The sequence below is a fragment of the Schistocerca americana genome, chromosome 2 (assembly GCF_021461395.2).
Source record: "Schistocerca americana isolate TAMUIC-IGC-003095 chromosome 2, iqSchAmer2.1, whole genome shotgun sequence".
In the NCBI taxonomy this organism is placed as follows: Eukaryota; Metazoa; Arthropoda; class Insecta; order Orthoptera; family Acrididae; genus Schistocerca; species Schistocerca americana.
Window position 1 is genome coordinate 657,539,673 of NC_060120.1, and position 15,541 is coordinate 657,555,213.

General features: G+C 45.9%; 1 protein-coding gene across 1 annotated transcript in view; it reads right to left on the bottom strand.

The window, feature by feature from the left end:
- The window catches only part of LOC124596245, a 65,543-nt gene that overhangs the window by 17,757 nt on the left and 32,245 nt on the right, over window positions 1–15,541 (bottom strand). The window contains exon 2 of the mRNA XM_047135312.1: window positions 7,944–8,803. Within this exon, the coding sequence (XP_046991268.1) occupies window positions 7,944–8,801 (858 nt within the window). The 5' untranslated portion in view covers window positions 8,802–8,803. The remainder of the gene's footprint in view (window positions 1–7,943; window positions 8,804–15,541) is intronic.

The following is a 15,541-nucleotide window of genomic DNA, read 5'->3' on the forward strand; positions in this document are numbered from 1 at the left end:
GGAGAATACGGAACTTCCTGACCGAGAGAAACTAAGAGTGTTTCAAAATTCGCCTAGCATTATAAACCATGAAGAGCTAAATTCCTTAATGTGGACTGTATAAATGAAAGTGAGACACAATATTTAAAACGTCAAGATCGCGTTTGCCTATGTGATTTTTATAACCATCTAGGAACTAAAACTTTAAAAGTGTGAACGAGCAAATGACTGAATGGACCTATAGGAAAAAAAAACACAGTAGGGCAGAGAACGTAGGAGTAATAGTGAGACTGCTGGAGTCAGCAGCTGCAGCGAGGCTTAAATACCGAGAAGACGCAGTTTCTGAGCGGAAGAAATGTGTTAGAACACGCGCCGATGAGCCATAACATCATGACTCCTCCCCACCGAGAGAGTGACGTTGCGGGCATGTAACTTGGTGAGGAAAGAATGTAACCGGAGCAGAGACGAAAGAGAAATCATTCTAGTAACGATTTTCTTGTTCCTCTCCTGACTTTATCCCTTGCTTCCACAGGATCTGCTTGTTATTTTTGACTATAACATTGTTAATGGCATTATGTGTGCTGATACCACTACTTCCCACAAGGTGGAATTTGTCTACCTCATCTACCTGTGTCTGTGCGTAGCGTTATCTTCACGTGCAAGTGGAAGAACGTTTTCCTATGTTTTTAAATCGTGTAACTGAGGCGAGACGTAGGTCCAGCCTGGTAATCGCCTAGTCGAATGTGAGAAACCACTTAAAAACCACATCCAAGCTGACCGGCACACCGATTCTCGTCATTAATCCACCGAACATATTATATTCGGGTCGGCCGTTCCTCTCTGGGCCACGTAAGTGGGAACTTTAAGGCGCTCGGATATCCGGGCAGGTCAGTCATTCTAATGACGATACCGATCGCAAACGGGGAAATCCTGTGACATGGGTGATTTTGACAAAGGGTAGAATGTTAAGATCCGGTGCCCGGGAACAAGCATCTCGGAAGGGGCGAAGCTGGTCGGACCGTGAAGCCACGAACAGGCGACAAGGTGTTGGAGATGTAGAACAATACACGGGATGAACCCAAACTCCACCGACAGAATGTCCGAGGTTGACTAGGGATTTTCCTAGGAGGGACCCTTAGTCTCAGGCGGCTTCTTTCAGAGTAATAATGTTATTATAATTTATCCGGTTTGTTACCTAGTTATCTTTGTTTCTGGTGAAATACCTTCACAGTACTGAAAAATTCGTGAATATGCAATCACCAGAAATGTACAGCCCAAAATAAAGAGCAGTGCAGTAACCATCAACCAGAACACAGCTTTTAGCGTAGTGCGTTCAGTCTGTTCTGTGAGCGTACAGAACAGTACGTGACAGATTTTTGGACAACATGGTTGTGGAGAGAAGCAGCGATTAGTATGATTAATCAATAATTCAAAACAGTCTTCATCGCATTTATTATTATTATTATGCCGCCAACAGGTTTCAACCCGACGTAGGGGTCATCTTCTGGGCGTTTTCACCATTGGTCGCCTGCTGGTGGTGTCACACCTGTCTACATAAAGGCAGGAAAACTGTTTTTGAATTATTGATATTCAGTACGTAACAAATGTAGATCGATTTCCTGACAAGTTTTGTTCAAAATATCGTCCACGATGATCATGGCAGAGCGTACAGCGACGCACCATCAACTACCTTACACGTTCAATATTGTTATGTGGTTGCCATCGCTGCGAGAACAGCCCAGTATGGCGCTGTAATGGGACAGTGAAATACATGAATACAGATGGCGGCGAATTATAGGAAGAGGTTTCCGACGTGATTATGGCCGCACAACATGAAGTAACTGGCTTCGGACGCGGAATGGTAGTTGGAGCTAGACGCAAGAGACATTCCATTTCGGAAATCGTTAGCGAATTCAGAATTCAGAGATCTACAGTGTCAAGAGTGCGCAGAGAAGACCAAATTTCAGGCAGGGCCTCTTAAAACAGACAGCGCAGTGGCCGACGGCCTTCACTTAATGACCAATAGCAGAGGAGTTTCCAGTGTTGACAGACAAGCATTGCTGCTTGAAATAACCGCAGACGTGCGACGAACTTATCCCTTATGACAGTGCGGCGAAATTTGGCGTTAATGAGCTATGGCAGAAGAAGACCGACGGGAGTGCCTTCGCGAACAACACGATATCGCCTGTAGCGCCTCTCCTGGGCTCGTGACATATCCCTTGGAGTCTAGACGACTGGAAAACCGTGGCATGGTCAGATGAGTCCTGATTTCAGTTGGTAAGAGCTGATGGTAGCGCTCAAGCGTGCCGCAGACCCTACGAAATCATGGATCCAAGTTGTCAACAAGATGATGAGCAAGCTAGGCTCTGAGCACTACGGGACTCAACTGCTGTGGTCATCAGTCCCCTAGAACTTAGAACTACTTAAACCTAACTAACCTAAGGACATCACACACATCCATGCCCGAGGCAGGATTCGAACCTGCGACCGTAGCAGTCTCACGGTTCCGGACTGCGCGCCTAGAACCGCGAGACCACCGCGGCCGGCATGAGCAAGCTAGTTGAGTCTCCATAGCGGTTTGCTAGGAATAGACGGGGTCCTCTGGTCTTGCTGAACCGATCATTGACTGGAAATGGTTATGTTCAGCTATTTGGAAACCACATGCAGATAGATGTTCATGGAATTCGTGTTCTCAAACAATGATGGAACTTTTATGGATGGCAATGTACCATGTCACTGGGCAACAGTTGGTCACGACTGGTTTGAAGAAAATTCTGGACAGTTCGAGCGAATGATCTGGTCACCCAGATCGCTCGAAATAAATCCCATCGAATATTTATGGGATATAATCGAGAGGTCGGCTCGTGCACAAAATTCTACACCGGCTGCACTTTAGCGGTTATGGACGGGTGCACAGGGAGCATGGCTCAGTATTTCTGTAGGGTGCTTCCAACCAACGACTTGTTGAGTCCATGCCATGTCGAGCTGGTGCGCTACGCTGCTCGAAAGTAAGGTCCGACTCGATATTGGGAGGTATCCCACAACTTTTGTCAACTCAGAGCAATCCATTCAGTGAAAGCGTGTGCTAGAATACTCTCTTCGTCAGTAAACTCGTCGATAGTGCCGTGATGCTGTGTGTCATTATCAACGTACAATTAACAGTGCAGTACTGAGTGGAAGCTTCAGTTGCAAAAGTAAAGCTGGGTATTACTGTTCCCAGTAAGTATAGTGAGTGAACGGAACAAGTTTATTTTATTTATTTATTTTAATCAAGAGCCACAGCACATATCGTCGACGTTAGCACTGTTCTGTAGTCATTATCTGTACAATATAAATATAGTGATAAATGAGGGTAAGAAAACTCAAAAAATTGCTCAAATGGCTCTGAGCACTATGGGACTTAACTTCTGTGGTCATCAGTCCCCTAGAACTTAGAACTACTTAAACCTAACTAACCTAAGGACATCACACACATCCCTGGCCGAGGCAGGATTCGAACCTGCTACCGTAGCGGTCGCGCGGTTCCAGACTGAAGCGCCTAGCAAGAGAGGGGAAGAAAACAAATGTGCACACCGTGTGCATACCGCGGGGAGTCATTCCAAATGTGGAAAGGGTCCTTCCGGATGCCATGAAGGGTACAGGGTGCACCCATCTGCAGGTGGTCGCTCATGTCGGCACCAATGATATGTGTCGCTATGGATCGGAGGAAATCCTCTCTGGCTTCCGGCGGCTATCTGATTTGGTGAAGACTGCCAGTCTCGCTAGCGGGATGAAAGCAGAGGTCACCATCTGCAGCATCGTCGACAAGACTGACTGCGGATCTTTGGTACAGACTCGAGTGGAGGGTCTGAATCAGAGGCTGAGACGGTTCTGCGACCGTGTGGGCTGCAGATTCCTCGACTTGCGCCATAGGGTGGTGGGGCTTCGGGTTCCGCTGGATAGATCAGGAGTCCACTACACGCAGCAAGCGGCTACACGGGTAGCAGGGGTTGTGTGGCGTGGACTGGGCGGTTTTTTAGGTTAGATGGCCTCGGGCAAGTACAGAAAGGGCAACAGCCTCAAAGGGCGCGGGGCAAAGTCAGGACACGCGGGGACCAAGCAGCAATCGATATTGTAATTGTAAACTGTCGAAGCTGCATTAGTAAAGTACCGGAACTTCAAGCGCTGATAGAAAGCACCGAAGCTGAAACCGTTAAAGGTACAGAAAGCTGGCTGAAGCCAGAGATAAATTCTGCCGAAATTCTTACAAAGGCACAGACGGTGTTTAGAAAGGATAGATTGCATGCAACCGGTGGTGGCGTGTTTGTCGCTGTTTGTAGTAGTTAGTAGTTTATCCTGTAGTGAAGTAGAAGTGGATAGTTCCTGTGTATTATTATGGGTGGAGGTTATAATCAACAACCGAGCTAGGTTAATAATTGGCTCCTTTTACTGACATCCCGACTCAGCGGCATTAGTGGCAGAAGAACTGAGAGAAAATTTGGAATACATTTCACATAAATTTTCTCAGCATGTTATAGTCTTAGGTGGAGACTTCAATTTACCAGATATAGACTGGGACACTCTGATGCTTAGGACAGGTGGTAGGGACAGAGCATCGAGTGACATTATGCTGAGTGCACTATCCGAAAGTTACCTCGAGCAATTAAACAGAGAACCGACTCGTGGAGATAACATCTTGGACCTACTGATAACAAACAGACCCGTACTTTTCGACTCTGTAAGTGCAGAACAGGGAATCAGTGATCATAAGGCCGTTGCAGCATCCCTGAATATGGAAGTTAATAGGAATATAAAAAAAGGGAGGAAGGTTTATCTGTTTAGCAAGAGTAATAGAAGGCAGATTTCAGACCTACTGATAACAAACAGACCCGAACTTTTCGACTCTGTAAGTGCAGAACAGGGAATCAGTGATCATAAGGCCGTTGCAGCATCCCTGAATATGGAAGTTAATAAGAATATAAAAAAAGGGAGGAAGGTTTATCTGTTTAGCAAGAGTAATAGAAGGCAGATTTCAGACAACCTAACACATCAAAACGAAAATTTCTGTTCCGACACTGACAATGTTGCGTGTTTATGGAAAAATCTCAAGGCAATCATAAAATGCGTTTTAGACAGGTACGTGCCGAATAAAACTGTGAGGGACGGGAAAAACCCACCGTGGTTCAACAACAAAGTTAGGAAACTACTGCGAAAGCAAAGAGAGCTTCACTCCAAGTTTAAACGCAACCAAAACCTCTCAGACAAACAGAAGCTAAACGATGTCAAAGTTAGTGTAAGGAGGGCTATGCGTGAAGCGTTCAGTGAATTCGAAAGTAAAATTCTATCTACCGACTTGAGAGAAAATCCTAGGAAGTTCTGGTCTTACGTTAAATCAGTAAGTGGCTCGAAACAACATATCCAGGCACTCCGGGATAATGATGGCATTGAAACAGAGGATGACACGCGTAAAGGTGAAATACTAAACACCTTTTTGCAAAGCTGTTTCACAGAGGAAGACCGCACTGCAGTTCCTTCTCTAAATCCTTGCACAAACGAAAAAATGGCTGACATCGAAATAAGTGTCCAAGGAATAGAAAAGCAACTGGAATCACTCAACAGAGGAAAGTCCACTGGACCTGACGGGATACCAATTCGATTCTACACAGAGTACGCGAAAGAACTTGCCCCCCTTTTAACAGCCGTGTACCGCATGTCTCTAGAGGAACAGAAGGTTCCAAATGATTGGAAAAGAGCACAGGTAGTCCCAGTCTTCAAGAAGGGTCGACAAGCAGATGCGCAAAACTATAGACCTATATCTCTGACGTCGATCTGTTGTAGAATTTTAGAACATGGTTTTTGCTCGCGTATTATGTCGTTTTTGGAAACCCAGAATCTACTCTGTAGGAATCAACATGGATTCCGATAACAGCGATCGTGTGAGACACAACTCGCTTTATTTGTCCATGAGACCCAGAAAATATTAGATACAGGCTCCCAGGTAGATGCTATTTTCCTTGACTTCCGGAAGGCTGGATTGAAGAGTTTTTAGCAAACAGAACACAGCATGCTGTTATCAATGGAGAGACGTCTACAGACGTTAAAGTAATCTCTGGCGTGCCACAGGGGAGTGTTATGGGACCATTGCTTTTCACAATATATATATAAATGACCTAGAAGATAGTGTCGGAAGTTCATGCGGCTTTTCGCGGACGATGCTGTAGTATACAGAGAAGTTGCAGCATTAGGAAATTGTAGCGAAATGCAGGAAGATCTGCAGCGGATAGGTACTTGGTGCAGGGAGTGGCAACTGACCCTTAACATAGACAAATGTAATGTATTGCGTATACATAGAAAGAAGGATCCTTTATTGTATGATTATATGATAGCGGAACATACACTGGTAGCAGTTACTTCTGTAAAATATCTGGGAGTATGCGTACGGAACGATTTGAAGTGGAATGATCATATAAAATTAATTGTTGGTAAGGCGGGTGCCAGGCTGAAATTCATTGGGAGAGTCCTTAGAAAATGTAGTCCATCAACAAAGGAGGTGGCTTACAAAAGACTCGTTCGACCTATACTTGAGTATTGCTCATGAGTGTGGGATCCGTACCAGATCGGGTTGACGCAGGAGATAGAGAAGATCCAAAGAAGAGCGGCGCGTTTCGACACAGGTTTATTTGGTAACCGTGATAGCGTTACGGAGATGTTTAGCAAACTCAAGTGGCAGACTCTGCAAGAGTGGCGCTCTGCATCGCGGTGTAGCTTGCTCGCCAGGTTTCGAGAGGGTGCATTTCTGGATGAGGTATTGAATATATTGCTTCCCCCTACTTATACATCCCGAGGAAATCACGAATGTAAAATTACAGAGATTCGAGCGCGCACGGAGGCTTTCAGACAGTCGTTGTTCCCGCGAACCATACGCGACTGGAACAGGAAAGGGAGGCAATGACAGTGGCACGTAAAGTGCCCTCCGCCACACACCGTTGGTTGGCTTGCGAAATATAAGTGTAGATGTAGATGTATAACCGCGCTGCCACACCGGCCAGCCTAAGAAAACTCACGAATGGAGTTACTGTTTGACGACCAGTAAATATCCCTGAACTACCTCCAAAGTTTTCTCAGTGGGCTTCTGATTCACCCTGTAACGTCTGTTTAGTTATTCACACATGGGCCTTCCCAGCGATCGTCGTCTGAAACTATCTGCTTTTGGACGTAGTTAGTGTGACGAACTTCGCCTGTTTGGCGCTTTGATCGTGGGCGAAGACAACAATTTAGCTAAACAATTTAGCTAAACGTAAGGAAATGACCTTATGCATGAGTTGCATGTGTATTTTGACTAGCGCATGTCATGCCATGTGTGGGAAACAACTGAACCGCTTGAATGAGATTTTGCCGGCCGGAGTGGCCGCGCGGTTCTAGGCGCCACAGTCTGGAGCCGAGCGACCGCTACGGTCGCAGGTTCGAATGCTGCCTTGGGCATTGATGTGTGTGAGGTCCTTAGGTTGGTTATGTTTAATTAGTTCTAAGTTCTATGCGACTGATAACCTCAGAAGTTAAGTCGCATAGTGCTCAGAGCCATTTGAACCATTTTGAATGAGATTTTCACTCTGCAGCAGAGTGTGCGCTGATGTGAAACTTCCTGGCAGATTAAAACTGTGTGCCGGACCGAGACACTGGCAGCAGTAAAGCTGTGAGGAACGGGGCGTGAGTCGTGCTTGGGTAGTTCAGATGGCAGAGCACTTGCCCTCGAAATGCAAAGGTCCCGAGTTCGAGTCTCGGTCCGGCACACAGTTTTAATCTGCCAGGAAGTTTAGCTGAACCGCTTATTTCACATACTCTGTCTTGTGTTGAATTTGTTATTCTGTGGCTTTAGTAGATTCTTCTGGGATCAGAATATTAATAAACGGATGAACAGAAACTGAAGATGAAGAAAAGTAATAGCTAAAAAAGCATTTTTTATGAAGTGATCTGCTCGGACTTACCTGGAAATCTACTAATCTCACGTCGACAGGGCGATCATCAACATATCGGAACATGATGTTGTTCTTCCACAAATCACCGTGCGCCAAAACTCTCAGCTGAGGCCGGCAGCTGTCGAAGACACCCTGCAGCTTGTCAAATACGGTAGATTTGGTATCACGATACATCAGCGCGTACTTCTCGCATCCGGCAATCGTCCCTAGAACATCTGCCAGCGCGGAATACAGCCTATCGGTGACAACCGAGAAATGATCACTGCCGTATTTAGTAAACATGGGGTTCTGCGAGAAGCTTTCGGCGGGGAGCGCCTCGTGGTCTGCCAGCAGCACGGAGGCGGCGTGCAGGCGCGCCACGGTCTCGAGGACGAGCGAGCAGTGCTGCCTGTCCAGCAGCCGGCCCCGGGGCGACATGGCGAAGCCCGCCTCGGCCAGGTCCTCCAGCAGCAGGAAGTCGGTGGGCCGCGAGCCGCTGTGGTAGCAGCGGGCGGCCAGCGGCTTCCACCTGTCGCCCTCCGCGGCCTGGAGCGCCGCCTCCGCGGCGGGCAGCGTCACCGTGTAGACCAGCGTCTCCCTCAGGAAGATGCCCGACTCCTGCACCACCCTGCGCAGCGGGCCCGCGCGCAGCAGGCACTTGGCGAGCAGCGACCGCCGCTGTGTCCGCGCCTCCCCCGCGCCCCTCTTGACGCTCGCGGTCACGCGCAGCATCTCGCTGAGGAAGTTGACGCCGCGGCCGCAGGCGTACCCCACGTCCAGCGCCTCTACTTCCAGCTCCTCGTCCTGCTCAGCTCTCCTGAGCGCCTGCGCCACCAGCTTCTCATCCAGCCACTCTGGAGGAGGAAGCCTGTCATCAGTTTCCGGCATTTCTGAAAAACAGAAATCGATAATCAGTGCTATTTAAATATGCTGTATGCTTCTAGATCTAAATACACTACTGGCCATTAAAATTGCTACACCACGAATATGACGTGCCACAGACGCGACAGACCGACAGTAAGTAATTTCTGTGATATGCAAATGATTAACTTTTCAGAGCATTCACACAAGGTTGGTGCCGGTGGCGACACCTACAACGTGCTGACATGAGGAAAGTTTCCAACCGATTTCTCATACACAAACAGCAGTTGACCGGCGTTGCCTGGCGAAACGTTGTTGTGATGCCTCGTGTAAGGAGGAGAAATGCGCACCATCACGTTTCCGACTTTGATAAAGGTCGGATTGTAGCCTATCGCGATTGCGGTTTATCGTATCGCGACATTGCTGCTCGCGTTGGTCGAGATCCGATGACTGTTAGCAGAATATGGAATCGGTGGGTTCAGGAGGGTAATACGGAACGCCTTGCTGGATCCCAACGGCCTCGTATCACTAGCAGTCGAGATGACAGGCATCTTATTCACAGGGCTGTAACGGATCGTACACCCGCGTCTCGATCCCTAACTCAACAGATGGCGACGTTTGCAATACAATCGCCATCTGCACGAACAGTTCGACGATGTATGCATGAGCATGGACCATCAGGTCGGAGACCATGGCTGCGGTTACCCTTGACGCTGCATCACAGACAGTAGCGCCTGCGATGGTGTACTCAACGACGAACCTGGGTGCACGAATGGCAAAACGTCATTTTTTCGGATGAATCCAGGTTCTGTTTACAGCATTATGATGTTCGCATCCGTGTTTGGTGACATCACGGTGAACGCACATTGGAAGCGTGTATTCGTCATCGACATACTGGCATATCACACGGCGGGATGGTATGGGGTGCCATTGGTTACACGTCTCGGTCACCTCCTGTTCGCATTGACGGCGCACTGAACAGTGGACATTACATTTCAGATGTGTTACGACCCGTGGATCTAGCCTTCATTTGATCCCTGCGAAACTCTATATTTCAGCAGGATAATGCACGACGGCATGTTGCAGGTCCTGTACGGGCGTTTCTGGATACAGAAAATGTTCGGCTGCTGCCCTGGCCAGCACATTCTCCAGATCTCTCACCAATTGAAAACGTCTGGTCAATGGTGGCCGAGCAACTGGCTCGTAACAATACGCCAGTCACTATTCTTGATGAGCAATGGTATCGTGTTGAAGCTGCATGGGCAGCTGTACATGAACACGCCATCCAAGCTCTGTTTGACTCAATGCCCAGGCCTATCAAGGCCGTTATTACGGCCAGAGGTGGTTGTCCTGGGTACTGATTTCTCAGGATCTATGCACCCAAATTGCGTGAAATTGTAATCACATGTCAATTCTAGTATAATATATTTGTCCAATGAATACCCGTTTATCTTCTGCGTTTCTTTTTGGTTCAGCAATTTTAATGGCCAGGTGTGTATATATTTTGTAAAGTGAAGCACGCGGCCGAGGTTAGCTGCCACGGTACAGCTTTTTCCGATAACAGTTCATATGGGATGAATGACTGCTTACATGCCTTAGTGCACACTCTAATCACTGTAATATTTATGAATAACTGGGGTGAAAAGAATGGAAATCAAATGGGATAGGAAAGAAGTAGGAAGAAAATAACAACTTCCAGGTGCACAGTGCATTGAGGCAACGCTAAGGCGAGAGTTGCAGATTCATGCAGGACCGGAATTCTCTGGAATGGCTGCCCAACCGCCTTGGCCATCTGGACACGCTTCCCATCACACCCAAATTCCAATATTCACGCTCGTCACACAGCAACATCCCCTTACATTAACCTCCTACTCACAGATTTCTGATTTCCGTAGGAGTTCGGACGTTGGTTGTGTATCCGCACTGAAACTATATCATGAAGCAGCCGGAGCGTGGTGTACGAGGGGCGTTTTAAAAGTCCGTGCAAAGTCTGAGAGACGGCACTACCGGCGTGTATCGAGGTCATACCAAGTTTCAGCCATATTGGTCTATTTCTTCGTGTTTGGCATTCGTGTGAATCAAAGAAGTCCAGCGATTGTCAAAAAATGGACGAAAAAGAATTTCGTGTGGTGATTGAACATTACTTTATGGAAGGCAAAACACCTCAGTAGACTAGAGAGAAGCTTGATAAACATTACGGTGACTCTGCACCTTCGATTAGAACAGTTTATAAGTGGTTTAAAACTTTTCAGAGTGACCATATGGGCACAAGTGATGCTGAACGTTTTGGACGCCCTGTGAAAGTGACGACTCCAGAAATCATTGATAAAATCTATGATATGGTGATTTATGACAGACGAGTAAGGGTGCGTGAGATGGCGAGTGCGGTGAGCATCTCGAATGAAGGGGTACATAATATTTTGCATAAACATTTGGACATGAGAAAGCTATCCACAAGATGAGTTCCGCGATTGCTCACGCTTGATCAAAAACGGAATCGTGTGAAGTGTTGCAAGGATGGTTTGCAACTGTTCAGGAAGAATCCGCAGGACTTTAAGCGTCGTTTCGTTACTGTGGATGAAACATTGATACATTACTATACTCCTGAGACCAAACAACAATCTAAACAATCGGTTACCAAGGGAGAATCTGCACCAAAAAGGCGAAGACCATTCCTTCGGCCGGAAAGGCTATGGCGAGTGTCTTTTGGGATTTGCAGGGGATAATCCTCATCGACTACCTGGAAAATGGTAAAACTATTACAGGTGCATATTATCCATCGTTATTGGACCGTTTGAAAACTGAGATGCAAGAAAGACGCCGGCAATTGGACCGCAAAATGTCCTTCCCCATCACGACAATGCACCTGCACACACCTCAGCAGTTGTCGCAAAATCAATGGAAATAGGAATCCAACTCGTTTCACAACTCCCCTGTTCTCCAGACTTCGCTCCCTCAGACTACTATTTGCTCCCAAATTTGAAGAAATGGCTGGCAGGACATAGATTTTATTTAAACGAGTAGGTGATATAAGCAACTAATAGCTATTTTGCAGACTTGGACAATTCCTGTTATTAGGAAGGGATCAACAAAGTAGAACAGCGTTGGACGAAGTGTGTAAGTCTACGAGGAGACTACGTAGAAAAATGAAGAGGGTTTGCCCCAAACACGTAAGTAGTTTTTATTTTTGCACCTACTTTTCAAACTCCCCTCGTATGTTGTGTCAGACACCACCAGCGATAAAGCAGCTGGGACGTGTACATGAGTAACTGGCGCGAAAGGAACGGAAAAAAGACAGTATGTCCTATAGAACAGACACCTCTCATACCTACAATTCCATGGGTGCGACGGCAGTTTGATGAAGTAGTTTCAGTGTGGATGCACAATGAACGTCCGAACGCCTACGGGAATCAGAAATCTGCGAGTATGGGTTTAACTGAAAGCGTGCTTGGATGACTGAGGCGTTTGAGGCAATCATTCTAGAGAAGAGGAGCACGTGGGTTTGAGTCCTGATCCGACACAAATTTTCAGCACTCGCCGTTGCATTACTATATTCCTTCAGTAGCTGGAGATGATTACTGCCTTCCTACCTGTTTCGATCCCGTTTCCTTTCCATTCCTTTCACCCCAGTTATTCATATATACGTAGCAGCTGCTTCATTGCAAGTGGTGTCTGTTATGTTGGACATGTATGTCAAAACAGATACCATTCGTATCTATAGTCAATATTGTTTTCTCGAGCCCAGTGCTAACACTCAGTTTAGTATACATTTTTCTGTTCACATTATCTGTTATGTTTTCGAATGTAGGTCATGCTGTTAAGATGTAATTCCATTTCTACCGTCAGAAAGCGCTTTCTGCTATCTAAAATGTTGTCTCATTGTATTTATGTATAACAAGAGATATCGCAAAATACTGTCTTGTAGGTTAGCACTATATTTTGCGGACCCCTTCAGTAACAAATAACGCACTTAAATGGTTCAAATGGCTCTGAGCACTATGGGAGTGAACATCTGAGGTCAACAGTCCCCTGGAACTTAGAACTACTTAAACCTAACTAACCTAAGGACATCACACACATCCATGTCCGAGGCAGGATTCGAACCTGCGACCGTAGGGGTCGCGCGGGTCCAGACTGAAGTGCCTAGAACTGCTCGGCCACAACGGCTAACGCACTTAAGTGCAGCATTTTTCAATAAATAAAACTAAACAGATGAAGTATACTACTAGCAACAGGAAAGTAACAGAAGTAACTCATAATTTCTTTAAGTTACACAAAATTTGTATATTTTAGATTGTCGCTAAACTGATGGTAGTTACTCCTTACAAAGGCGCTTAATAACTTACTCTGAAGTAACTTTATACAGTCCACACTGAACTATGGTTTGAGAACTGCGACTGTTTATGACATGAAAGTAGTGTTAGTCACTTTCCTCTCACAGCACATTGCAGAGGACTTGAATCCTCATCTTCAAATGGATCAATGGATTACACTACATATTTGTTTGATGGATGTGACCAGTAGTCTCTTTTAAACTTTGTGCGGTTCTAAGCGCTTCAGTTTGGAACCGCGTGACCGCTACGGTCGCAGGTTCGAATCCTGCCTCGGGCATGGATGTGTGTGATGTCCTTAGGTTAGTTAGGTTTAAGTAGTTCTAAGTTCTAGGGGACTGATGACCTCAGTAGTTAAGTCCCATAGTGCTCAGAGCCATTTGAACCATTTTTTAAACTTTCTTTCACTGCAGATATGGTTCAAATGTTCAAATGTGTGGGAAATCTTATGGGACTTAACTCGTAAGGTCATTAGTCCCTAAGCTTACACACTACTTAACCTAAATTATCCTAAGGACAAACACACACACTCATTCCCGAGGGAGGACTCGAACATCCGCCGGGACCAGCCGCACAGTCCATGATTGCAGCGCCTCAGACCGCCCGGCTAATCCCGCGCGGCGCAGATATGGTATAATTAACACTCGTTAATGTAATATGGAACTGAAACAATAGATTTTAAGCAGTAATGTTCTTACAGGACATTCCAGCAGAAATAACTCTGAGGGTAACCAACTGCGAATCACAGATAACATTATAAAATGTTTAAATATTTATAACTTTTCGTTTAATGATGTCTCTCTTGCAAAGAAATAGAAACATCAAAAATGTATTAAATTACCAGTATATTTCAGCATATGTATTTGTTAATACATGGGTTTCATGACAAGAGCTGTTTCCTGATTTACATCACTCAAAAATAGACGCTAGTAAAAGTGGCTGTGCATCCTCTATTATGCTTGAGAAACTTCTAAAAAGGTCATTGCATCTGTCTCAACTTTGTCACTGAGTATTTCATGCCCACATGCACTGTTGTGAATAAAAATTTCAAGCCTTTAATAGACGTTAGAGTCCTTCGTTTCGTCAGTTATCTGTGTGCTGGCGTAAGCTGTCGCCAGCACACTGGATGACAAAGATGAAGCGGCAAGATCGATTAGTAGGCTCTGGATGAAGCGCATCTATCGCGAGAGACGCCAGAGACACACCCACAGGCAACATGCCGCCAACGCCCTCTCGACAGCATGTATTTAGGCCACCGCCGCTGACCACAGGATCTCATTCGCTCGCTCACGCATCCAGCTGAGCGTCTATCAGTTTACTCGCAGAGCGAGTTAAGTCCACCACATACGACAGACAGTACATAGCGACCAGATTAGTGACTATTGTGGGGCTATTACAGATGAGCTTGTACCAGAAACATGAACTCTATTTAAGTAAATGTTCCAGTTCATGTAAATAAAGAACCGTATTAATCCACGTGTGCATTTATGTTTCAGGAGGAGGATACCGTCCACCCATAGCAACATCCTCTCCCTGGCTTCCTTGCGGTACAAGACTCTACAGTGGCGAAGGAGGATAATCCAGTGGCGATCGAAGATAATCGACTTAGCCGAAGATTTTGCTTGTTTCTCTTGTGGTTTAGCTTTCAGGGGTGATCGTGTTCAAGAGTTTCTATTTCTAATTTGTTGTTGTGTTCTTGCAACTATTCCCGGAGGGGCGCCGCAGAACTAATCAAATTTCTCTTTTCAGAAACTTTGCTTGCTTTCTGATATAACTTATTTGTGTAAACCATGAATTCCCCGTCCCCTCCACCCCCGCGCCTCAACTGGAGACGGCCAATGTGACAGATGTAACACAAGTTTTTCAGTTTCAGGACCAGCAAATCTCTACCTTACTGACGACGGTACAACAACTACTGGCTGCAGAAGCTGCGTCGGCTTAACAACCACAACCGACTAACCAACCAGCTCAACAAATGCCGCTAACCAGTACACGAACAATCCGGTAATTTAAGGAAACAGAAGAGTAATTGATTGAATACCCGCCTCAGTTCCAAGCACATTGTCAAGTTCATCGTGTTCAGGGTACTGTAAAGTTACAATACTTCCTATCGATTGCAGGGTCCCCAGTGTGTTAATACAAAAACTATTCCCAACCGCGTCTCCCAACGAACTCAGCTATGACAAAGTGATCACTGCATAAATTCAATACTATCACGAGAAAGTCCAAGTAGCGGCAGCTAGATATAAGTTCTTTCGCTTGCAGAGAAAAAAACCGGAACAGAGGTACCTCCAGTGGTACACAGAATTAACGGATATGTATATAAAGTGTAAATTTAAATGTAGTTTTGGCAACTTTTACAGTGATTGGATATGTGATGCAATAACATTCAGTGTCTCAGGTAGTAGAATACGGGAACATATCTTAAAGTACTCT